Source organism: Platalea leucorodia (genome assembly GCF_965183815.1).
Source record: "Platalea leucorodia genome assembly, chromosome: 2".
NCBI classification, from domain to species: domain Eukaryota; kingdom Metazoa; phylum Chordata; class Aves; order Pelecaniformes; family Threskiornithidae; genus Platalea; species Platalea leucorodia.
Window position 1 is genome coordinate 1,024,243 of NC_138824.1, and position 25,638 is coordinate 1,049,880.

At 56.9% G+C, this 25,638-nt stretch overlaps 1 protein-coding gene across 1 annotated transcript in view; it reads right to left on the bottom strand.

The window, feature by feature from the left end:
- Positions 1-25,638, bottom strand: part of CLPB (ClpB family mitochondrial disaggregase) — a gene marked incomplete at its 5' end in the record, with an annotated part of 92,292 nt that overhangs the window by 41,150 nt on the left and 25,504 nt on the right. The window contains 2 exon segments of the mRNA XM_082304467.1: positions 15,003-15,131; positions 20,282-20,385. Of these exon segments, the coding sequence (XP_082160593.1) occupies positions 15,003-15,131; positions 20,282-20,385 (233 nt within the window).

Genomic DNA, 25,638 nt, shown 5'->3' on the forward strand with positions numbered 1-25,638 from the left:
TAAGAAGCAAGCTGGTACAAGAAAAAGGCTCCTCATGGCTAAATAATGACTTAAACACTGAAAACAAAGGATTTAGAGGAGAGCAAGTGGTCAGCGTCCACAGGGGAAGAAAGTTGTCCAAGGGCATCCAAGGGATTTCTGCTGTGGTCAGACCATCGGCGAGCGACCGGAGCGAGGGCTAACACCGACGTGACAAAGAAGCCAACCGATACGAATTTATTCAGAGCCATTTGAGCGACAGCAAGCAAAACTCAACTTCAGCAAGCAAAACTCAGCTTCGATAATAAATGTAAACCATGGTGTGCGTAGAAAAATCACTCTGAGCGACATACAGGCAGTGAGGGGCACCGAGCCACCGCGCCCTGGGAAATCGGGCGTGAGGTGTTGGAGCTGCCGCGAACTGTTCTATAAAACGTCAACTTACTGCTGAACCGAAGTGGGAATCAGTGCAGAAAGAAGAAAGCGCCGGACGTGTGTCCTGCTCTGAGTTCTCCTCCCAAGCGCTGTTCCCGGCCGCTCTCGGCGGGGCCGGGAGGCGGTGGGACGCGGTGCGCTCCCAGCCGTGCCGACTCCCGCATCCCCGCGTCCGTCGGCACCAGCCCGAAGCGACCGGCCCAGAGGAGCTCGCTGGGCAGACGGACACGATGAAGGATGGACGAAAGAGAAGAATATCCAGACCAGCGAGCCGCTGGCAGGGCTGAGGAGCACCCCAGATCTCCTGAAACTCAGCCCGACGCTTATTTATTCAGGCACGTCGTGTCCTGAAGGCGTTTCGGTGTCCTCGGCACCACGTAACGCAGCATCGTACGCTTCGGGGTAGGAACCGCAGAATGCTTTTACGCTCGGCACAAGCCCTTCGCAGTTACTTGATCTCTTTGCTGCTGCCCAGCGCCGGGACGAGGGCTGTTGCCCTTCTTTATGGGTGGACTCGCGCCCATAGATTTTTCACCCCGGTATAAAATCACAAAATACAACAAAATGACCAAATTTGCTGCCAGTGACCCCAGTGGAAGCCTGGAAAATGAGGAGCCCAGTGCACAGGTACCACCCTGACCAGAACCCGCCCGCCAGAACAGGAACAGCGGAGGACTGTGCTGCCCTTTGAACGCACTGAACAGTTGACACGCATGGCAGATGGGAAGGTGGCAACAGAAGAAGGAAGAGAAAAAAATAAATTAACTTGTCTTAAATAGAAATACAGCTGGTAAGGGGATCACCGTGGTCGCTGCTGGTCTCCTGGGGGCCATCACGAGTCAAATGAAGCACGCGACTGGGAAAAGCCAACACGGCTTCAGCAAGGGCAGGTCGTGCCTGACAAATCTGGTGGCCTTCTATGATAAAGTGATCTGCTCGGTTGACGTGGGGCGAGCGGTGGATGTTGTCTGCCTGCACGTCTCCAAGGCTTTCAGTACGGTTCCCCACGGCCTCCTCCTGCAGAAACTGATGCGTTATGGCCGGGACAAGTGGTCTGAGCGGTGGGTGAGGAATTGGCTGACAGGTGGCACCCAGAGGGTGGTGGTAAATGGCTCTTTCTCAAACTGGTAACCCGTCACAAGCGGGGTCCCCCAGGGATCGATATTGGGCCCAACGCTATTCAGTATCTTCATAAGTGATCCGGATGATGGGGTCAAGTGTACTCTGATGAAGTTCGCAGATGACACCAAACCGAGTGGGGAAGCGGACACTCTGGAAGGGAGAGCCCCCCTGCAGGAAGATCTGGACAGGCTGGAAGTGGGCTAACGAGAACCTTATGAAGTTTGACAAGGACAAGTGTAGGGTCTTGCACCTGGGAAAACATAATCCAGGAGTGCAGCTCAGCCTGGGACCCACCTGGCTGGGGAGCAGCTCCGTGGAGAGGGACCTGGGGGTCCTGGGGGGCAGGAGGCTCAACGTGAGCGAGCGGGGTGCTGCTGCGGCCGAGAGGCCAAGAGGAGGCTGGGCTGCATCAAAAGGGCATCACCAGCAGAGAGAAAGAAGTCGTGATCCCTCTCTACTCGGCGCTTGTCAGGCCACACCTGGAATCCTGTGCACAGTGCTGGTCCCTGCTGTACAGAAAAGATGTGGACGGGCTGGAGGGGTCCAGAGAAGGGCCACCAAGGTGACCAGCGGTCTGGGCACCTGCCGTATGGGGACAGGCTGAGAGCTGGGCTTGTTCAGCCTTGAGAAAAGGAGGCTGAGAGGTGATCTCATCACCATGGACCAGTGCTTAAAGGGGAGCTACAAAGCAGATGGAGACTCCCTTTTTACAAGGAGTCCCATGGTGAGGACAAGGGGTAACGGGTACAAGTTACTCCCAGGGAGATTCCGATGGGACACGAGAGGTGAATTTTTCACCATGAGAACAGTCAATCATGGGAATAATCTCCCCAGGGAAGGGGTCGACTCCGCTACGCTGAACACGTTTAAGACTCAGCTGGACGTGGTGCTGGGCCATCTTGTCTAGATTGTGCCGGAAAGGTTGGACCAGATGATCCTTGGGGTCCCTTCCAGCCCGGTGTTCTATGATTCCATGACTGTACCGCTCAGACGCAGACCTGACGATGGGGATGAAGAAGGGGAGCCAACTTTGCAAGTTCTTGCACTCTGTGCGCAAGACTGGACGTACCTGAGGAAATAAAGCTTCCCGCAGGATGTTACCAATAGTAGCTAAGCCTTATCTCAAACCACGTCCACCTTGCCCAGGTGGTTAAACTCAACCTGCTTTCCAACACAATCGTCTCCAGCAATGCACGGGAAGGCCCAGGGCATGGGCAGGCTTGCGCAGTTTGGACTCTGTATTTTGGGCTCAGAAAAACCTTTATTCTTTGCACTGCCTTTTAAAACAAGTCGGCCTACCCGCTCCTTTCACTCTTGCTTTATTGTAATGTGAGGGCACGTTGGTTTATGCGCACTTAACACCTGGGTGCGGAAACAACCTACCTTGTTCTTGTTTGTAAGGTAACAGCGTGGGAAGGGAAACGAAAGAATCCTCACCTCTATCTCTACATGTGTGTGCAGAGCTATTAAATTCATGACAAACGTTATGTCACTGCAGAGTTTTGTACCCAGAAACACTTAGAGAGGGATCTATTTGCTCCCCTGCCCTATGGGGAAACTATTCTTAAGCACTCCGACGCGGACATAAATGTGCTTGCACTTACACGCTTATTGCTCTCGCCACGGTGGGATGCGGACGCTTTGATGCTGTGATATGATTGGTTTCTAAATCCCAGTCTCACAGGATTTTAATTACTGGTCTGGTGCGGCTGGGAGTGGAACTTGCTGCCGTCGGATGGAGGGGGTCGATACGCCGGCCCAGAACATATTGAGCCATGGCGCTTGCAGACTCTATTGCACTATTTAATCATCTTTTGCAAAATTTACAGTGCAACAGAAGGAATCAATACTGAATTTATCACATTCCCTTGTAAATATGAGCACAGAGAGGGAGAGAGGACTTCAGGCACTCTTGCACAACAGCTGGCCTGGGATGGATGCGCTACGGCAGGCGCAGAGCTCCGGGACACAGCGCCCGGGGGCAGCTTCCACGCGTGCGACTCCCCGAAACGCTGACCCTGGCGCCCCGCTGCCGCCGAGGAAGGGCTCGGCGTCCCCCGAGCCGCCGGCAGGAATAAGGGGAGGAATCGGCCGCGCTCCCTCCGACGGCGGGGCTCTGCGAGCACGGGGCTCTGCGGCAGCCGGGCTGCTCCCCTGCCACGGGCACTTACCGCTTCCACGCACGCCTGCAGCGTCCCGGGCAGCAAAGGCAGAGCTGTTCTTTCACGCTGGCCTGGTTTCGCTCACAAGGACTGAGTTACAGCCGCCTTCTTCACAAGACAAACAGGCTCCTAGCTCTAGCTAACGTCAGGCAAAAACACCCAGCGAAGACAGAGCAGCCCGTGGTTTTCATCTCCCCAAAGCGAGCTGCAACACCGCCGGCTTTCAGGACACGCAGACACGCTCCCCCCGCGCCCTGCAGACGCGCCGCGCGTTTATAACGGGTGCCCGGGACCAAAGGGACTCCCGGCTCCTGCGCGGCTCCGTCCTGCCGGCTGGCACTGCCATACCTGCGCCACGGGTCCTTCCCAAGCCCTGCCCGGTCTCAAGGCGGAGGCAGAGCCGGCGGCGGTCGGGGCGAGGCAGGAAAAGCCGCCAAGGCAGCTTTAGAGTCAATGCGACGATCGGCAAGGGAACCAGCTCGTGTGGGACCTTCTCAAGGGCAGCGTCCTGGGTGCCCGGGGCAGCGCTCTTCAGCCTGATCAATCTCCATGAGAATCAAGGGAGAACCAAGCAAAGCAAACAAATGCAGTGGCTTTAAACTCACTGTCCCTTAGCTGGAAATTTCTGGGGATCCATCCGCTAGGAAAGACCTGGTCAGAGCCCGCCAGCCCAGCAGACCTCTGCCAGCTTGGCTTCCTCAGTTTCTCACCCAGTTTCCCCAGTTTTGCTCTTGCTTACGCTGGTGACGCCACTGAGGGCAACGAAACAACGGTGTCACCTTCTCAGGATGCGATCCCCTCTGCTCCGTCGCCACGTGCTGGCTGCTGGGGACCCGGAGGCCACGGCTCTCTGGCCATGTCCTTCACCCTCTCCCTGCAAGAGCAGAGCCCTTTCCGTCCCGGACGCCACTGAAAACACTCTAAGATACTTAGACCAAGATTTATGCAGAATTCAAACGCAAGAAAGCCGGCTATAATTACAACCTGATTTTTCCTGAGAATACCCCAAGCATTTTCCCCTTCTGATGTCCAAAGACCATCCCTTGTAAGGCTGGCTCTGCAATTCATTCACCGCCACCCACCCTACGCACAGCCTCCGCAATTACGCTGCACCGAACAGGCGCAGCCTCACCAACAATCGTACCGGGCTAAATTTACAGGCAAATCGAGTTCAGAAGTCTGGGTTATCGCAGCTTCAGCTAAAATATTTTCAAAAATGTATGTTATAGAATCATAGAATCACAGAATCGTTCAGGTTGGAAAAGACCCTTAAGATCATCGAGTCCAACCGTAACCCAGCGCTGCCAAGGCCACCACTAAACCATGGCCCCAAGCACCAGATCTCCCCAGCTTTTAAATCCCTCCAGGAGACGTGCGCGCTGAGCTGACTGGGTCGCTGATGTTTCACAAGAGCCTGGAGCCCGAGGCGCGTGTGCCGGAGCCTCCCACCGTGCCGGCAGAGACGGTGAGGCTGCGCCAGTGAGACGTGGCTGGAGTCGAGAGCCAAGCTCCGCTCCCAGCTCCGTGCCGCAGGACCTCCGCTACTCAGCCTCTCCGCGCCTCCGAGACCATCGATCCCTGTCCAAGAGATTGTGAAGCGCCGGTATGGGAACAGGGACCAGCGCCGGAGTCACACCGAGGGTCCCATGGAGGACGAAGGAGGTGTTTCGGAGCAGGCGTCTCCCAGGCGGGAACGGCCCGCTCAGCCCGCGGGCTGGCGCTGGGAGGAGCTGGAAGCCAAGGGGGTTTCTGGAGATGGGAAGTAGGAAGCCAGGCCGTCCGTGATCAGGAGAGCGCGGGGGAGAATGAGGTATATAACGAGGCTGCTCGGGTTTGGCAGGAGGGGTGTCTGTCCCTGCGACGGGGAAAGAGAGGGGAGGTCCCGACAACGGGCAAGTCGCTCTGCTTCCGAATTGCTCTACGTTTAAGCAAGGATAGGAGATGTGAGACCGACCTCGGCGCATCAGCAAAGCAGCGCACCGCCACACAACGGCAGCCGCCGGTTCAGCCAGCCCCTCGCTACGTGGACACACAGGCACACGCGCCTTGGAAAAGCACTTGGAAAAGCAATTCAATATCCATAGCAATATCAATATTCTGTTAGGGACGGGATGGCATCCCGAGGGACCTGGGCAGGCTGGAGAGGTGGGGCTGTGTGAACCTCATGGGGTTCAACAAGGCCAAGTGCAAGGTCCTGCACCTGGGTGGGGGCAACCCCTGGTGTCAGCACAGGCTGGGGGATGGAGGGATGGAGAGCAGCCCTGAGGAGAGGGACTTGGGGGTGCTGGGGGATGGAAAGCTGGCCACGGGCCGGCAACGTGCGCTGGCAGCCCAGAAAGCCAAGCGTCTCCTGGGCTGCATCCCCCGCAGCGTGGGCAGCGGGGCGAGGGAGGGGATTCTGCCCCTCTGCTCCCTCTGGGGAGACCCCCCTGGAGCCCCGCGTCCAGCTCGGGGGTCCTCAGCGCGGGAAGGACATGGAGCTGTGGGAGCGGGGCCAGGGGAGGCCCCAGCGATGGTCCGAGGGTGGCCCAGCTCTGCTGTGAGGCCAGGCTGAGAGCTGGGGGGTTCAGCCTGGGGAGGGGGAGGCTCTGGGAAGACCTTATCGCAGCCTTGCCGTGCTTAAAGGGGGCCGACAAGAAAGGGGGGGACAGGCTTTTTAGCAGGGCCTGCTGCGACAGGACAAGGGGCGATGGTTTTAAACTAAAAGAGGGGAGATTCAGACTGGATAGAAGGAAGAAATGTTTCACGCTGAGGGTGGTGAGACACTGGCCCAGGTTGCCCAGAGAGGTGGGAGATGCCCCATCCCTGGAAGCATCCAAGGCCAGGCTGGACGGGGCTGTGAGCACCCTGATCTGGTGGAAGATGCCCCTGCCCATGGCAGGGGTTGGATTAGGTGACCTTTAGAGGTCCCTTCCCACCCAAACCCTTCTGTGATTCTGTGATCCAAGAAAAATGAAGCCGAGCTGTTAAGCGCAGGGCAACTTTCTGTGCCCAAGCTTCTCAGGCGTGTATGGGAGGAAGCGCTCACAATATTCTGATTTCGCATTTCATAAGCTCTAGCCCAAGAAGATGACAGGTCTCTGCAGCGTTTTCTTCCATGCTTTGCTTAGCGTAACTTCAATTTATGACAAGGGTACCAGAGCCATGCCAACCCTTCCCAGGCGGAGGCAGTGAGAGGCGAACAGCGTCCCGTGCTGGGAGGCGGGCTATCTCCCTGCAGGGCAAACCCCTCGCAGCGACGCTGCCCCTGGGTTTGGAAAACCAGGACCTGGGGTCTCCCCTGCCCACGGGGCTGCCCCGCTGCAGGGGCGCGGGCTCCAGTGGGAACATCTGGAGCAAGGGAGACTGACCCTCGGTGGAGGAGGAGCCGGCCAGGGAACACTTAAACGAGCGCCCATGAGTGCTGAGGGACCTGAGCAGTGTCATCGTGAAGCCACTTTTGACGATGGTTAGAAAGTCGTGGTGATGGGGAGAGGCCGCCGGGGACGGGAAGAAAGCAAATGTCAGGGCTATCTTCAAGAAGGACAAGTAGGAGGATCCAGAGAACTACAGACGGGTCAGCCCCACCTTGATTCCTGGGAAGGTGATGGAGCAACTCGTCCTGGAAACCCTTTCCTAACATTTGAAGGACAAGGCGGCGATTGGGAGTAGGCAGCATGAAGGGGAAAGCAGGGGATGTTGCTTATCTCGGCTTTAGAAGGGCTTTCAACACCGTCTCCCGTACCATCTCACAGACAAGCAGATGAAACGCAGGCTAGATAAGGAGACAGCGAAGCGGGATTGAAAACTGGCTCAATGGCCAGGCTCAGAGGGTCCCGACGGGCAGCAGAAAGCAGAGCAGAGGCCGGGGCGTAGCGCCGGGGGCTGATACTGATACTGAAGCTGTCCAACAGCTCCCTTAACGACCCCGATGATGGGGAGAGTGCACCCGCAGCCAGTTTGCAGGAGATACGGAACTGGGAGGAGCGGCTGACAGGCCAGAGGGTCGTGCTGCCGTCCAGAGCGACCTGGCCAGGGCGGAGAAATGGGTTAACAACAACCTCATCAAGTTCAACAAGGGGAATTGCAAAGTCCTGCCCCTGGGGAGGAACAAGCCCAGGCACCAGCACGGGCTGGGGCCACCCGCCTGGAAAGCAGCTTGGCAGAGAAGGTCCTGGTGGGCACCAAGCTGGCCACGAGCCAGAAATGTGTCCTTGCAGCCAAGAAGGCCAAGGGTGTCCGGGGCTGCACTGGGAGGAGCGCTGCCGGCGGGCCGAGGGAGGGGATCCTTCCCCTCTGCTCAGGAAAGACACGGGCTGACCGGAGTGAGTCCAGCAAAGGGCCAAGCAGACGATGAATGGGTTGGCTCCTCTCACACGAGGAGAGCTGAGAGAGCTGGGACTGTTCAGCCTGGAGAAGAGAAAGCTCCGGGGGATCTTGTCAATGTGTAAAAATACCTGATGGGAGAGGATGAAGAAGATGGAGCCAGGCTCTTTCTAGTGGTGCCCAGTGGCAGGACAGGAGGCACAAACTGAAATACAGGGAATTCCCTTCAAAACATAAGAAAAAACCTTGCTGTAACAGATATTGAGCACTGGAAGAGGCTGCCCGGAGAGGCCATGGAGCCTCCGTCCTCGGCGATACCCAAACCCCAACCACAGTCCTGGCAACCCGCGCCAGGTGAGCCGGCTTCGGGCAGGGGCTTGGACTAGATGGTCTCCAGAGGTCCCTGCCAACCTCCAGGGATGGAGACTCAACCACTTCCCTGGGCAGCCTCTTCCAATGCTTGACAACCCTTTCCATGAAGAAGTTTTTCCTAATATCCAACCTAAACCTCCCCGGGCGCAGCTTGAGGCCGGATTTGGACCTAGATGCTTTAGTCGGGGGCAAAGATACCGTTCTTCAGAGTGCGCAGTATGAGACAGCAGCTGGACACGGCTAGAGGAACGCATGCCAGCACTGAAACGCTGTTGAGCAGCAGACGAGACGCCAGCAAACCGCTTGCAATGTCTCCTGCGGACAACCGAGCACCGGAGAGAGCACCAGGGGAGGGAAGAGCAGCGCTGCATCGTCCAGGGGAGCTCCCGCCAAGCGAACGCGCTCGTTCGACCGTCCGTCCGCGAGGCAGCGGCGGGCGACGTCCCGGCTGCCAGCACCACGATCTCTCGACAGCAAATGATGCGCGGGGCTGGGACCGGCTGCAAGGGGCCTTTACGAGGAGAGCAGGCGGACTGCGCTTGCTTTAATGAGCGAGGGGCCCCGCAGAGATGCACAGGGGCAAACAACTTCTGGTGAACCCCTCCAGCCTCTTCTGGTTCCTAAGCTCCTTCAAGCCTGCTGCTGCTCCGTTCCCCTGGTCAGGGTCTGCCCTTCTTCACAGCCCCACGCCGGGCTTGAGATCCTTAGAATATTTCAAACCCGGACTCTTCTCCCCACATTGGCCCAATAAAGTGACATCAGGTACTTGCTGCTCAAATCTAAGCTTGCAGGTATTCTTTGGACCTAAAACCCTGCTGTGTATTTCACAGAGTCACAGAATCGTTTAGGTTGGAAAAGACCCTTCAGATCATCAAGTCCAACCGTTAACCCAGCACTGCCAAGGCCACCACTAAACCATGGCCCCAAGCACCACATCTCCCCGGCTTTTAAATCCCCCCAGGGACGGGGACTCAGCCCCTGCCCTGGGCAGCCTGGGCCAGGCCCTGACAGCCCTTTGGGGGAAGAAGTTTTCCCCATACCCAACCCAACCCTGCCCTGGCGCAGCTTGAGGCCGTTCCCTCTCGTCCCATCGCTTGTTCCTGGGGAGCAGAGACCGACCCCCCCGGCTCCAGCCTCCTTTCAGGCCGTTGCAGAGAGCGATGAGGGCTCCCCTCAGCCTCCTCTTCTCCAGGCTGAGCCCCCCCAGCTCCCCCAGCCGCTCCTCCCCAGCCTTGTGCCCCAGCCCCTGCCCCAGCCTCGCTGCCCTGCTCTGGCCACGCTCCAGCCCCTCCATGGCCGCCTTGGGGTGCGGGGCCCAGCGCTGAGCACAGCACTCGAGGGGCGGCCTCACCAGTGCCCAGCGCAGGGGGACCATCCCTGCCCTGCTCCTGCTGGCCACACCGGTCCTGACACAAGCCAGGGTGCCACTGGCCCTCTTGGCCACCTGGGCACACTGCTGGCTCATGTCCAGCGGCTGTCGACCAGCACCCCCAGGCCCTTTCCCGCCGGGCAGCTCCCAGTCGCTCCTCCCCACGCCTGCAGCGGTGCCTGGGGTTGCTGTGCCCCCAGGGCAGGACCCGGCCCTGAGCCTTGCTGCCCCTCACCCCGGGGCCTGGGCCCATCGACCCGGCCTGGCCAGGGCCCTCTGCAGAGCCTCCCTGCCCTCCAGCAGACCAACGCTCCCGCCCGACTGGGTGTCCCCTGCAAACTGGCTGAGGGTGCCCCCCATCCCCTCGTCCCGATCAGCGATGAAGATGTTGAACAGGACCGGCCCCAGCACCGAGCCCTGGGGACACCACTGGTGACCGGCCGCCAGCTGGATTTGACTCCATTCACCACCACGCTCTGGGCTTGGCCGTCCAGCCGGTTTTTAACCCAGCGCAGAGTGCACTGGTATTTGTCACATGGGAATAAGAAAACCCCAACCAACCAAGAGCACCAGGACATCCCAGGAAACGAAACAAAACGAATCACACAGCTCATTCCACTGCAAAACACCCCGTCCCCTTTACAGCTCATCTGCGACAGTACCGGCGGCGTGAGAACGGACAGGCCTCTACGCGCGGACACGTGCGTGCTGCAGGTTGTGTCTCTGCTGCCTGTACCGTCACCTCGAATCCGCCTGCTGCAGGGCTCGAGGCCGCTGCATCCACGCGGATGAATTCAAGCCAGTCCTGACCTCCAGCGTGCTCCGAAGTCTCCTGCAGAGACTTGCTGGAGGGCCAGAGGGCCGGTAGCCACGTCAGCCGTCGGGGAGGTTCGGTTTGACCATCAGCAAACGTCCGGAGCGAGGAGGAGGACGGAGGGCAGGGATACACCCGCTGTGCTTCCAGACGCTGGCCTGGGGGTCAGCGGAGCTGAGCTCCCACTTCCCCAGGGATCAGCGCCTGCCTGGGCTCCTCCGGCTACCGGCACTTCGGCGACAGCTTCGGGGGCAGAATCAGACTTAGAAGGGTGCTAGAAGGCGGCTGAGCTCTGCGGCAAGGCTACCCTACCGCCTGCAGAAAGGTGAACCTTTTAATACCGGCTATTTCATGCAGCAGATTTAAATACCGACATAATAAAAGCTCCCTCTAAACCGGAGAGACTTCCACCGTCACGGAGCTGGAGACCCTGCCTGCCTGCCTGCCAGCCAAACACAAAGCCCTCCGGATCGATCGCGCCTGCAGCGGCAACTGGTGCGCTGCGTGGATGCGCGCTCCCACCCACCCCTTCCCACAAACACCGATGGTTATGGTGTCAGCTCGGGTCAGGAGGCTGTGAAATGTCACCAACAACGGCCCGAAAGGACAACAGAGCGACGGCTTCGTCTCGCGGTCTGCTGGGCACACACACGCTGACCACAAGGCGATAAGGTCCTGGAGGGGTCAAGCGAGTCGCTGAATGGGCCACAAAAGGCCGGGGACGCGGGGTGAGGGGCGAGCTCGCGGGGGCTTCCCTTAAAAGACCCCCAGCGCCTCGCAAGGGGGTGGCTGTTTCAGCAGAGCGGGGCCTTGGCGGTTAATGGCTTTGGCCCCGAGGGCAGGGCACGGAGGGAAGGAAGCGTTGGGGAGAGTAAATGGAGAGTTAGTAAAAAGGCAGGTGTAGGGAAGCGCAAGGGAGGGAGCGAGGGCAGCCTGTTCCACGTCGGCAAACCGGGGACAGCCTACGCGCGGGTGTCAATGGCAGACCGCGCCGGGAGACGACCCTCACAAAGGGCCCGGGGCGGGCGCACTTTGAAAGGTGTTCGATCCCCGCTTCTGAGACCTTCGGCCATGTATTCATCGCAGATTACACTCACAAGGACGCGGGGACCGATGCTTTGTTATGGCGCAGGACCGGGAGGAGGGGAACACCCCCAGTATAGACTGGAAACCTCGTGTCAGGTGCTGATCGTGAGATCGAACGCCAGTGCCAGAACTCCCTGAAAGGGAAGGGAAGGGTCTGGTGTAACACTGCCAGCTCAGAAGAATTCACCTGACCAAGAGGGGAGACGTATTTGCAAGTAAATCGTCATAAATTTGCATCCCAACTGCGACCGCAAAGGGTAAGCGGACGTTGTGGATGGGCTGGCGGACACGGATTCATCTGAGGAACGCTGCAAACGGCCTTGGGATCCTGCAAGGGCTCCGGCGCCATCTTTCACACCACGCACCAAGCTCGGTTCATGCTGGTGGGCTGCTGCTCCCGGGGTCTCAGCGCTGGGACACGCTCGTGTCTTGGCAAGGCGATGACGGGCACTTGGAGATGCCTTCTTAGCGTAGACTCCCCTGAATCGGTATCCAGAAGGATTTCCCTGGGGCTGGATTAAGAACAGAACGGCGATGGGCGATCGTCGCGTTTTAGTGCCACGGCTGACCAAATTCAGAATTTTCCCTTTGGTTTGGCACGCAATCCCTTCAGCTGCACTCAAGCACAGCCCTGCAGATTGTCACACGCCTTTTTGCCGAGACCCAAGTGAGTTCTTCTGAGCTGAGAGACTTTGCCACGAACAAAGCACCCTCTGTGGGCACCGGGCAGCAGAAGCGGCCGTTCACAAAGATGGCAGCGCCTCCGGTCCCGACACAGAAACAGCCTTTGAACCGAAAGAACAGCCCTCTCTGTAAGAGAGGCCTGCATTGCAACAGCACTCAGATGGCTGAGCAGGGCACAGATGTAGGAATGAGCTGGACTCGCTACTTGCAATTATTTATTCAGTACGGCGAAATTCTTTAGCGCCGACTTCACTTATTTGCACCCGTATTTTACCTGTCCTTAGGACAGCCAGCAGCTGCCCAGGTACAGCTAATAACGCACACGTCTTGCAAGGAGACTTTCAAAGGCAGAAATAAGAAGCAGGTGCCTTTGTAAAAAACGGGATTCCAGCTTCTCCCCAGAGGGAACGGGCGCCAGCCCAAACTCAACAGACGGAAAAGGAGCTCTCAGCTCCTGCCGGCAGCTCCGCCGTCGCCCTCTCTCACGACCACCGTATGCGCATCCCCGCCGTGGCCGTGGCCTCTGCTGGGTACCGTCTTCACGGCGGGCTGCCCCTCGGCCCTCGCGGCTAGTCCGCTTCTGCATTTTAGGCGTTTTTAGAGATAAAACACTGCTGTTGAGATTCGCACCATCCCGCATGTGAAATACTCCCTGGACCGGGCAGCAGACGCGCGGCCACTCGGACGCGCTGGGGAAAGCGCCGGATCCCGTGTTCACGCAGCGCCTGCGCAGGCCGCAAACACGGAGCAGGTTTGCCGCGTCGGGCGATGTGCCGGACCGCACGCGGGCCGGTATTTTTGTCTGAGGACTTCCCAGTCGCCACGTCCACATGCTCCCGCAGCCTACAGAGCAGCTCCCTGCTTTTTCAGCTCCCTTCTCTGTGAGCATCCCCGAGGAACCTTGGCTAAATCCATTTGCAATAGGTTTTCTTTCAGTGGCTCCTCTTCTTGGGGTTAATTTATGGCCAAGAGATAGGGTTCTGGTATCTGGCAGGCTCCCAGAGAGAAATCCTGACCCAGCGTTAACTGTGGAATTCGGTGCTATTGAATCTCAAGCTTTCACTCTTATTTTTCTATTTGTGGAAGATAACGAGCGTATGGGATAGGCGAGTAGCAAGGTTCAATGTTCCTACAATTATTTTTCTTCATCTCTTCTGGGGATGTTTAGCCTTCACGGAAGCTACTTTCCATTATCCTTTTAGTTGCTTTCTTAAGGAATGAGCCTTAGGTGAGCCCGTCCCACAATTACCTGCCCGCCTGCCTCCCTAGAATTAACTCCTGAACTCCTGAGACGCCCACACCGTGAAGACGACGACATTCCCAAAATTTTTGCGGACATCAGCGTCTGGCTAGAGAGACGCTGGAGTCTCTCCGCTGCAGGGACAGGCTGGCAGCCTTCGGCTGCTGGCCAGCACCCACTCGGAAGCAGGCACAACGCTTTCTTGCTCCTTCGCAGCCGCCCTAGGCGACCCGCAGGGCGGAGAGGGGTGGAAATTGTGGGAGGAGGAGGAGTGCCAGGGACAAAGGGCACAAATCCGGAGGGAAGCGGCACTCTCCTGACTCGCTCCGCCCGCAGAACAGTTTGCGTCGCGGGCAGATGCGGCTCATTTAACAGCGCCCTGCCCATCCGGACGCGGGTTCAGCAGGCTGCGGCGCTGGCCAACGGCGTAACACAGACGCAAATGTCATCCTGGTAAAGATCAGCGGGAGGGCGAATATAAAAACTGTTGTCATGGTAGCACATCTCTATTCTGTTAGCTAAATGCCTCTTCTCCTCTGCCAGAGCTGATGAGCTCTTTCCTCACGCAGACAGTCAAGCATCGCAACAGGCTGCCCAGAGAGGCTGGGCAGTGGCCACCCTCGGGGGCTTTCAGGAGCCAGCGGGCTAAAGCCCCGAGTTAACCTGGTTTGGCCACGCGGCTGGCCCTGCTTCGAACAGGAGGTGGGACTAGAGACCGCCTGAAGTCTCTTCCAACCCCAACGAGGCTATGATCCTACGCAATTTCATCTCTTTAGTGTCATAGAATCATCGAGGTTGGAAAAGATCCTTAAGATCATCGAGTCCGACCGTAAGCGTATCCATGGCTCTGCAGTCCGTAAGGGACAACAGTGAGGCAGGACCCACGGGGAGAAGGGGTCTCTGGTCTAACCGGGAGGATCAATAACTGCACGAGCTGGTTCCTACCAGTTCCCACAAGGGCTGCATGGCCGAGGAACCACCAGTACCCCGAGCCTCAACCATTTAACATGGGTACTGGGACCTATCCAGTGCCTTGTCTACAGAGCAGATCCATTCCCAGTAAAGCGGGAGCTCTTCGGTTCCACGCCACACAGGTCCGTAAGGGATATGACAGGTGAGTAAAGTGCAAATTGTGAAGGGAAATGTTCAAAATAGTGAACAGAGAGACCAGGGGATGCATCTCCACCGAACCGCAGGAAGAAAGGGAGGACTCGATGATTAAGATGAGAACAGCCACCAAGAGTACATGAGAAAAACCCACTGGAGACGAACGGGGACACAGAAACTACAAAAGAGATTAAAGCAAACAGCAAATCACATCCAATCCTGACAATGAAAGAGCGTGGTCCTTGCCCGAGCCTGACCGTTCTGTGGGTCCGGCCTACTCAAAGGGGTGCTCCTGGCCCGAGAGCCTGTCGGCGCGACGCCACTCACCTGCATCCAGCAGCAGTTTGACCGTCAGGTAGTCATCAGCCAGCACCGCGTAGTGTAGGGCTGTGCACCCCTTGAAATTGGCTCGGATGTTCAAGCGGTTGTTGAAGTCGTCCTCCCGGGTCACAAGGACTGCAAGGGGAAGAAGAAGGAAAGCTCAGCTCACCGAGACAACGTAAGGAACGGCTTGTCTGAGGGTGCGCCAGCGGCGCGGGCCACCGCCGCGGCTCGGGGAGCTTGGTAAGGGCCTTCTCCAGGAGACAATCAGGAGCCCAGTGGGGTTCCCGGTGGCTATCGACCCACTCCACTGACCAGCAGCGGCAATGAAGACAACCCAGCGCCCACAAATCCCAGTGACCGCCTCCGCAGTGCCCCGAAGACCCCTCAGCCTTGTTCCAACCACAGCCGCTTTGCACCTTCAAAGTGAATGTGGGATTCAACGCAAGCCAGCAACACAGTTCTGCCTTTTTCCCCGCTTTTACTGCAGAACAACCACTCGCTGCTTCCTCCCCCCCGCCTTCCTCCCCCAGCCAAACCACGATCCCAGCGGTCGGCACCTACTTCAGGCTGGAAGCACCAAGCACCGAACCCTACGAGCCAGAACCAAGAGAAAAGAGCCGGAGAGGCCAAGGGCCAAGGCGCTGCGGGTCCTCGGGACAGCAGAATGCCCAGCGGATCTCATCGCAGTCACACTAAGCTTCCCTTGCCATAAAATCATAGAATCATGGAATCGTTCAGGTTGGAAAAGACCCTTAAGATCATCGAGTCCAACCGTTAACCCAGCACTGCCAAGGCCACCACTAAACCATGGCCCCAAGCACCACATCTCCCCGGCTTTTAAATCCCCCCAGCGATGGGGACTCAGCCCCTGCCCTGGGCAGCCTGGGCCAGGCCCTGACAGCCCTTTGGGGGAAGAAGTTTTTCCCCATACCCAACCCAACCCTGCCCTGGCGCAGCTTGAGGCCGTTCCCTCTCGTCCCCGCTCCGACTGCTGGTGTGCCCATCTCCACCACGAGCTGCCTCCTCTATTCCACGCTTCCCAGAAACGTCAAGAAGCAGCTGTTTAAAAGCAGGAACCCTCCTAAAAATAATTCCTTTGTTAACTGAAAAGTAACACGGGTTGAAGTGCTGCGGAGCGCGATACTCGGCTCGGCGCTGCTCCTGCCCGTGCCTCCCTGCCGGCCCTCTTCGGGCTGGGGCTGAAACCAGCTGGATCTGTGTTTGCCCAGCCACCGGCACGCTGTGCTCCGTGAGGTTATTCCTCCACGCTACCGGGATGGGAATAATTCATAATAACACATTTTACAACTCACTAGAAAGCCTGGAATCCCCTGAGCAAATGCAATTACACCGAGCCCTGGCAGGTTTTGTGAAATCAGACCTAGAAATTGTGATGTTTCTTTGACGAGAAACCGATGCTTTCTAAAGCTGATTAATTATAATTATTTCTTCCCTTGAGCTCTGCTCTACTGAACGCCAACACGCACAGACACCCTGCAAAAGGGAAAGCCCGACGGCTCGCGCTTGCCGGCCAGGGCGCAGCCGGGCCGAGGCATCCCAAGGAGGACAGAAGGACCGTGTGGCCAGACAGACACGCTGAAACACCCTCCAGAGCAGGTGCCAAGTCAGAGCTTGGACCCGCAAAGCGGGAAGACCAGGGACGGCGTTACGGCGACCCGGTGTACGGAGGCAAGGAGCAGAGCAGCCCGCGCGTCTGGGCAGGGCCCCAGCACCCGGGGACCCAGCGCCCCGCAGCCGGTCTAAGGGTTGGGCTTTAGGAAACCTCCTGGGTTTGAAGCCCTTCGCTCTCGTCACCAGCAAAAACGAACAGTGCAAAAAAGAGTGGCTCTTTTTAGGTATCGAAGGAAATACCGGGCTGCTGTTAGCCAGGGAGGGAGGCTTACGGGAGCAGAGACGGCATCTTGGCAGCATCAGTCCCGAGAGCCTTCGGCACAGCAGAGAGAAGCCCGACCTAAAGCCTGGCCCGAGGGACAACTAAAGCCACCAAAGAGGTCAAGTACGGCACAGTCAAGAGCACGATATGGACACCGCTCTCACGGCCGACGGGAGGGCCGATCCCTCATCTTCACCGGCTCTTTGATCAACAAGGAGATGCCATCGCTCAGGCCCGCGGGCTTTCCCAGCTGCCGCGCTTTCTATCTGACTTTGGAGGAAAGGGAGGCTGTCGCACCCGTGCCAGAGTTCGTGGGGCCCAATCCGCCTCTCCCTCGGCTGGGGGACAGGCAACAGGGCTTTTCTCCCCAGCTTTGGGAGATGAAGAAGCCCCACCAGCACGCAGCCCCAGCACGGAGCCTAAGGGATGGCCGGCCTGTGCCGTCGCCTGTTGAAGGAACCGGTGGGCCGAATTCTGCTCCTGGAGGCAGGTTCAGCTCCCTGGTGAATGGGTACAGAACCAAAACTCGGCAAGCCCACGTTCAGGGACTTTGCCATCCAGAATCTGAAAGGGCTCTGAGCACCCAAGACTTTGTCACAGCGAAGCAAGCGGGCCCGGAGGCTGGATCCCCTGCAGCGCGGTCGCCACGTTCCCTCCGCAGAGCTACCGACAGATTTCCAGCAGATTTGAAAAGTTCAGAAGAGAAAAACACTGTCATGAATACCTGATGCCGTCCTAGCCCGGCATCTCCGCTAATGAACCGCAGTACCTCCAGGAAGATCAATTAATGCCCTGGCTCCTTTCCTTTCCTGGGTCTTTTCTCCAAGCGGGCAGGGGGAGTATGTATATTTATTTATTTGTCGTCATTTCCTACCCAGGGAGGAGCAGGATAATGAACTGCGTGCGTCAGGGAAGATGAATCTGAGATACTAGGGAGCAGTGCAGTAAAGAGATTAAAGTGTTATTATTGTTGGGTTTTTTCCCCCATGGTCCGTTGTGACAGCTCGGCCGTCATCTGTAAAAAATGTCTCAGAGAGAGATAATCATCGGAAACTCAATAAAGCGTCAGGGGAAGCCTCGTCGACCATCAATCACTGGGTGCCTGGAAATTTTCAGCCCTCTGTCTCCCTTCCTGCCATCCATATAAATGTCTGTAATATATTTTGTGCAGTGTTTGTGGAGCGTACCCTCTCGATTTGGATGTTTTTATGAAAAAATATTTATACACGAAATATGTAAATGGGTAAGAAAAAAGTAAAAAACAAAGGCAGTTTCTCTCTCTCCCTCTCTTTTTAAAAATGCAACTGAATTTATTCTTTTTAATAAAACATGTCAACCAAAGAATTAATGCAACTTCTTACTGAGTGGCCTTATCTTTTCTTCACCCCAAAAATATATAACATTACAGAGGGATGAATGCAGACAAAAACAATTAACTTTATTGGTTGATATGCTTTGTCTTAAATAAAGTCTGCGTACATGCATTATGTATTGGCATTCCATTGTTCATTTTTTAATGTTGTTTCATACATTTTGCATCCGCCGCTACAGCGACCTGATGGATGCGTGGCCTCACTTGCACCACGGAGCGGGTCTGTTCCACGGGCGGGTTACGGTGAGGGATGAGAGTGGAGAGCTTTTAAAAATAAAATAACGCCCTGTCAACACTGTCCCCTCGCTGCTGCATCTTCTTACCTCGACCCGTGTTTTACGGAAGGCTCAAATATCACAGCTTCGTTAGACGTTACAGAGCTTTCAGCTCTCGGCGGTGAGGCGAAAAGCACCGACGGACCAACGGGTAACGGCACCGTGTGATTGCGGCTCTGCAAACCATGCAGGGCAAAGAGAGGCTCTGGGCAACCTGCGGGGCTCCTCACAGCGGCTAGGAAAAGGTTTACCTTCAAAGCAGGCGGCCAGAGCACACCAATGCAGCAGGCCCCGGCAACGCGAGTCCCGGCAGCTGGCGGAGCTCTGGCAGGGGCACGGGGATGGCTGGGACGCGTGCCGTGGTCTGCCGGCTCAGGGCCGAGGCCGGCGCGGCACTCGGATGGGGAAGAGGCTTCTGGAACGGGGAAGAAGCTTCTGGAATGGGGAAGGCAACAACCGGGGACGTTTTAGCAGGGGTCAAGTCCTGCCAGCCCGGGAGCTGTGAGCCTGGGGACCGGCAGCATCCCTGAAACGTGCAGCTGGCCGCTCTGAAGCAGAGCTGGGCACCGAGAAGCCAGACATCCCCCCTGAGATTCCACCGGTAATCACAGAACCAAGAAAACTTAACCACCCTTGACTGTCATAAAAATTGGAAACCGTCTGGGAAATTTAAACTGGTCTGAATAAACAGAGCAGGTCTCTGATCTAGTTGAAGCATCACAGAATCACAGAATCCTTTAGGGTGGAAAAGACCCTTAAGACCATCGAGTCCAACCGTTAACCCAGCGCTGCCAAGGCCACCACTAAACCATGGCCCCAAGCACCACATCTCCCCGGCTTTTAAATCCCCCCAGGGATGGGGACTCAGCCCCTGCCCTGGGCAGCCTGGGCCAGGCCCTGACAGCCCTTTGGGGGAAGAAGTTTTTCCCAATACCCAACCCAACCCTGCCCTGGCGCAGCTTGAGGCCGTTCCCTCTCGTCCCAGCGCTTGTTCCTGGGGAGCAGAGACCGACCCCCCCGGCTCCAGCCTCCTTTCAGGCCGTTGCAGAGCGAAGACGTCCCTGCCCATGGCAGGGGTTGGTCGAGATGACCTTTAAAGGTCCCTTCCAACCCAAACCCTTCTGTGATTCTAAGTCTGCATCAACATCCCAGCAATGGGGATAACGTCAGGGAGAGAGCGGAACTTGAGACATCGGCCAAGAAAAACCATAACAAGATGAAATGACGCTGCAGAAAATTTCCTCGTTTTCACAGAAAGACCTCAAGGGCCGAACGCTAGCATTAATGCCGGCCCAAAAACCAGCAGCGATTGCAACCAGTTACATCATCCGGGTTTATTTCAACTGGACAAGTCTGTCTTCATTTTACATCTACTTGTAAGATCTAGAGGAAGGCTCCTGGTGGAATACGCAGCTTTGAACCCTCCTCCTTCCCCAGCAAGGGGCTGCACGTGGGTCACTGGGATCACGCTCCTACCTACAACTGTGTGTCACGTTCTGGCGGTGTAAAACCAGGTTATCTCTAGGACGTCGAAGCATTGCTTCTCATCAACATCTACCTAATGTTTTCTCTCATCTTCAGACGTACACTCACCCACGTACCATCAGTTACTCTGCATTTAAAAGGAAGCTGAAGATAGCTCTTAAAAAAAAAAAGAGGTCAGATTTCCATTTCAAAGCCAGGAAACGAAATTTGGGGACCTGAAAAGCAAATGCAGGTAGCTGCACACAATCAGTATTACCTTCTAGAGAATGGAGGCCTTTTTCCTTGGCAGTCTCGTACACGCTGCTGAAGTCATCTCCAAGGTTTGGGTCTGCATTAGCTGCCAGCAGGATCTTCACCACGCTGTAACAAATTGGAACAAAAATAAGCAGTTAAAGGCTTTTGGAGACTGAGAGGGGGGACAGTGCTCAGAAAGCCCTCCTCAAACACTCCCAGCTAGCGAAGGGGAGTTAAACCAACGACCGTAATCGAACGTTTCAACAAATACAACCACACCAGCATGGCATGAAACCGATGAGATGGGGGAGGCCCTCGGGGCAGGGTGACACCGCAGGGAAACACAGCCCTCCCAGGGAGACCCGCGCAGAACGCGCTCTTAGCGCGAGTCATATTGGTGGTCGCGGTCCACCACGGGAATCAGTTACGTCCCCATAACTTTGGGGCTCTGGATCAGCAGTGGAAACTGTCCCCAGCTGCAGAAAATGCAGTCGGAGCCGGGTCTTGGCTCCAGGGCTGTCCCTGCCCCTGCAGAACGGAAGATTCGTGTAACACTCTGCAGGTCAAGGGAAGCAAAAATAAGTTGTGCCGTTACTTCTGCTTTTGGGATGCCGTCACTACAGCACCTAAGCCTCCTTCGATAAAGGGGCCATCCTGCCAAGACAAGAATCATGGAATCGTTTAGGTTGGAAAGGACCCTTAAGATCATTGAGTCCAACCGTTAACCCAGCACTGCCAAGGCCACCACTAAACCATGGCCCCAAGCACCACATCTCCCCGGCTTTTAAATCCCCCCAGGGATGGGGACTCAGCCCCTGCCCTGGGCAGCCTGGGCCAGGCCCTGGCAGCCCTTTGGGGAAGAAGTTTTTCCCCATACCCAACCCAACCCTGCCCTGGCGCAGCTTGAGGCCGTTCCCCCTCGTCCCATCGCTTGTTCCTGGGGAGCAGAGACCGACCCCCCCGGCTCCAGCCTCCTTTCAGGCCGTTGCGGAGAGCGATGAGGGCTCCCCTCAGCCTCCTCTTCTCCAGGCTGAGCCCCCCCAGCTCCCCCAGCCGCTCCTCCCCAGCCTTGTGCTCCAGCCCCTGCCCCAGCCTCGCTGCCCTGCTCTGGCCACGCTCCAGCCCCTCCATGGCCGCCTTGGGGTGCGGGGCCCAGCGCTGAGCACAGCATTCGAGGGGCGGCCTCACCGGTGCCCAGCACAGGGGGACCATCCCTGCCCTGCTCCTGCTGGCCACACTGTTCCTGACACAAGCCAGGGTGCCACTGGCCCTCTTGGCCACCTGGGCACCCTGCTGGCTCGTGTCCAGCGGCTGTCGACCAGCACCCCCAGGCCCTTTCCCGCCGGGCAGCTCCCAGCCGCTCCTCCCCACGCCTGCAGCGGTGCCTGGGGTTGCTGTGCCCCCAGGGCAGGACCCGGCCCTGAGCCTTGCTGGCCCTCACCCCGTTGGCCCCGGCACATAGCGTTTCAGTCTGAAGCACGACAAAAGGCAAAACTCCCGAGGTCTCTGCCCTACAAGTTACAGCACTCACTCCTGCGGTGCCTCTGCATCGATGAAGCCACCCTGCAGAAGTCACCTCTCACACCCGCATCGGTGGCTACGAGAGACAGCTCGGCTTTCTTCGCCTCTTTCTGCCATCGCAAGATGCAGCACCGACCTCAGCAGTTCAAAAACAAATTTCAACTGCATTAATTATACGGGGGTCTGAAAGAAAAGCATCTGTCTGCTGCATGAAGTTCAGTCAAATCCCCACCTCTGAGAAGCAGACGATTCGTATGAGACCACCGACGGCAGCCTGATCACCTGCGACCGGCCCAGCAGCCGCCGGGGCTTCTGAAAGATTTCATCTCTGAATTTGTAGAGAACTTCCCCACTATTTCAGATGGCAGGGCCCACCGGAGGGGCCGGTTGACCACCACAGGACAACTCTCCTGGGCGTTGGGACCGAGGCTTTCGGTCTCCAGACCCATAAAGTTACCCACGCAGGACACGAGGCAGGCGGGCCAGGCAGCTTCGGCGTCGAAGTCCTCCCTCTCTGCTTCCGAACCCAACGATCATCAGGCCAGAATTAGATTTCTCACCACCTCTGAAAGCAGCTTGAAGGCACTTAATTCTTAATTTTTTTTTTTTTCCAGGGTTCAAAGCTTTCCATGACAACTAGACAGTAACTCGTTCGTTAGCATTCATCACTGGTGACACGGCTCACGGGCTGACAGCGACGTGCACCGCAGACTGACGGACACGTATCTGCAGGCTGTGTCTTGTCAAGTCGCATTTAGAATTCAACTTAAGCTCCTCTCCCATTTACCCCATAAACGCATTAGCGGAATAAAGGCGGTTATTTTATTCTTTGAATACGGTACAAGAGAGGCCAGCTCCTCGCCGGCGCTGGCACGCTCTTCGCCACGGACAAAGTCACTTCTCGTGAGCAAAGCCAGGCGACCCTCCCGCCACCTCCCGTGTGAGCACCGAGAGCTCATTTATATCTGTGTTTTAACAACGCCCTGAGCCCTAAAATATTTAGGTTGAGATGCACTGGGTCTTATTCGTCAACCAGCAGCTACCAGCTGCGATCCCTCACAATTTCAGCCTAGTCGGGAGCACGTTACACTGAAGGTTTTCCTGAATAGTTGCAAACCCTTGATCAAATTAGGCACCTGATGGTTTAGGACTGGCACTAAGGAGCGGGGATCATCTCACGGACTTTCAGACATCAGCAACGGGGGACGTGAAGCCCTCGGTAGCCTCCCATAATACACGTGGCCACTCTCTACCACTCAAATCCCTCCAACTAGCCCGAATTTTCTTTCGGTTCGCTCGGCAGTTTTGGTCCTGGTGCACGGGTCAGTGTGTGAGACCATCGACTATCTGCAGCATAGCTCCGGCGAGACACCACCTTACTGTCTCATCCCCAGTCCTCTCAGAGCAGACACCCTGCTGCCAGGGAAAAGACGCCGACACAGATCCCCCCCTCCACGCTCAGAAAAGCCATGCCTGCACTGCCCGGCTACGCTGCTCCTGAAGGCCACACCAATGAGGACACCCCGTGCGGGAGCGCCATCGCTCCAGCCACACCACAAGCCCGTAGGTCCTTCTGGACCACCTTAGGAGCATCAGTAAGGCACGAGGTGCAAAATCTATCCTAAAAGTCCTTTAGCACCTCTAGCAAGGGCTTTTCAGCACGCCTAGCTCCAGACTCACCTCTGCTTCACAACTCCAACGCGTTGCCTCATATAAAGGGACGCTGCGTGACCTTCACCACTGACTTCTACGGCCACAGCAAAATGGAAAGCAAGAGAGAGGTCTGGCCGCACGCAAAGGCACGTGAGGCCACGTGCGTGGCCGTGGCTGTCCAGAACAGCTAGAGTCAAAGCCCACCAGCCCGGGCTCTTCCACCCCTGGTCGTTAGGTAGGAGGCCTGTCAACCCTGCCGTCGGTGCCGGGCAGGAGGCGTGCCATCTGTCCGAGCCCGTGAAACAGGAGAACTAAAGGTGCTACGGCCGGGCTTTGTACCTGGGAAAGCTCTAGCACAGGTCACTGATCTGTGCACAGTCCTTCTGGAAGATCCAGTGCTGGATTCCTCTGGAGACATCCTGCATCTCCAGCACTTGGTGCCACCGCGGTCAGCTTGGTGCTACAGCGTCAGAGATCTGGAAGCGGCAGTGCCTAGGGACAGCAGGAGGTAGGGGATGGAGGGCGGTGGGGCAGGCGCTGCCCTGGTACCCTAGGGGACACGTGCGGATGATCTCCCTGCTCCTAGAGATGGACATCTAGCTACCGAACAGAAGCCATCATTAGCGCAATGTGCCTCAATTAAGCCTTTGATTATCCTGCCCCAGCAGCTGACTTATTGCCGTTCCTGTATCAGGGCTTCCAGCATCTGCACCAGAACGCCAGGCCCTTCTGATCATTCAAGTCCTCACAAGTACGAGTTCTGATACGGTCAAGCCGCCCTTCTTGGACCCCGTCCTCATGGCCGTCAACACCAAAGCGATCCCTCTACTCCAATTTTAGCTGACAGGCTATGATATATTTTGAGGTCCACGCATCTTCCTCATTTTAAGAGAAACGATCCCAAGCCCCAGTGCAGGACTTCCATCCACAACCTTGCAGCCCAGGGGTGAGCCATGGGTGCCGACCGAGTCATACGATAACACACGACGACTTGGAAGTTCCTTGGTAACTCCATCCATCTTCCCTGCCTGATCTCAGCGACTACCTCGAATGAATGTTCTTCCCGGGCCTCTCATCAGCCACCACCTCGTGTTCCCAGCGACGCCCAGGTAGCCCTCTCCACGCACCGCACACGCCGTCAGCGTTTCTCGCCGGGCAATGACCTTTCACGGAAAGTTGAGCAGAGGACCACAAATGCTAGACGCAAGGTGGTCAAAGAGTGAAAGCCGGAGGCCCAGATCTGCTCCGCTCCGTGTTAACGACCCTCTACACCATTTCCCCCCAGCGATAAGAAATGTTTCCTTAGCTCTTAAGATAGCTGGGAGGCTCAAGCTTAATAAGCACGGATATCATCTCTCACTGGCAAAACCTGGTGTTCCAAAAGCTTGGCCCCGTTTCGGGCTGCGATCCAGCTCCACAAACAGGAAGGACTCGCCGGTCTAATAACAACGCGGTGCGCATTCAGCCTCCCTCTCCCATCATCTTTCAATCTAACCTCCTGCTTTTGGGACGTGCCGTCCCCTCCAGGCGCTTCTGCACCAGCCAGACGTTCCTGGAATCACTAATATCGATCGTACCTATCCAATTTGCCGGTAATGGGACATTCAAGCAAATTAGCCTTTAGGAAAGGTAACGGCGCCATCAAAATACAGAGTAACTGCGCTCGTCAGCGTAAAGCACGTGAATGTCATTGGAATAAGCAAGGGACTTGCAAAAGCAGACGACAGTCACAAAGCACGGTCTAACAACGCGGTCCCTGGGTAAAAATCGCGGGTTTCCCAGGAAGAAGGGGTGGAATTACTTCCCGATTGGCAAGGCAGCCGTGGGGGCCAAGTAAGGAAGGCGCTGGAGATGGCGGAAGGCGCCTTCCTCTCCTGCACCGGCCCAGCTAACAGTTACGAATAAAGGAGGGGGGTCGAGACGCGGGATTCTCGGGCCCACACCTCCCGGTTCTCCCCTCCTGCTGCCAGGTACCGCGGCAGAAGAAGACCCCGCGCCGGGCACCCAGAGGGAGAGGGACGCCGGCGGCAGGCTCGAGGTGCTGCAGGGGGGCAGGCTGCCCTCCATAACTCACCTGGGCTCAACAGCCTCAACAAGCCGAGTTTTAATTTGCTGATCAAGTTTTCATTAGATTAGAGGCAGAGCCTATTCATCAGCGTGAATATAAATCTAAATTGACCCTGGTGATGACTCAGAGGGCAAGGC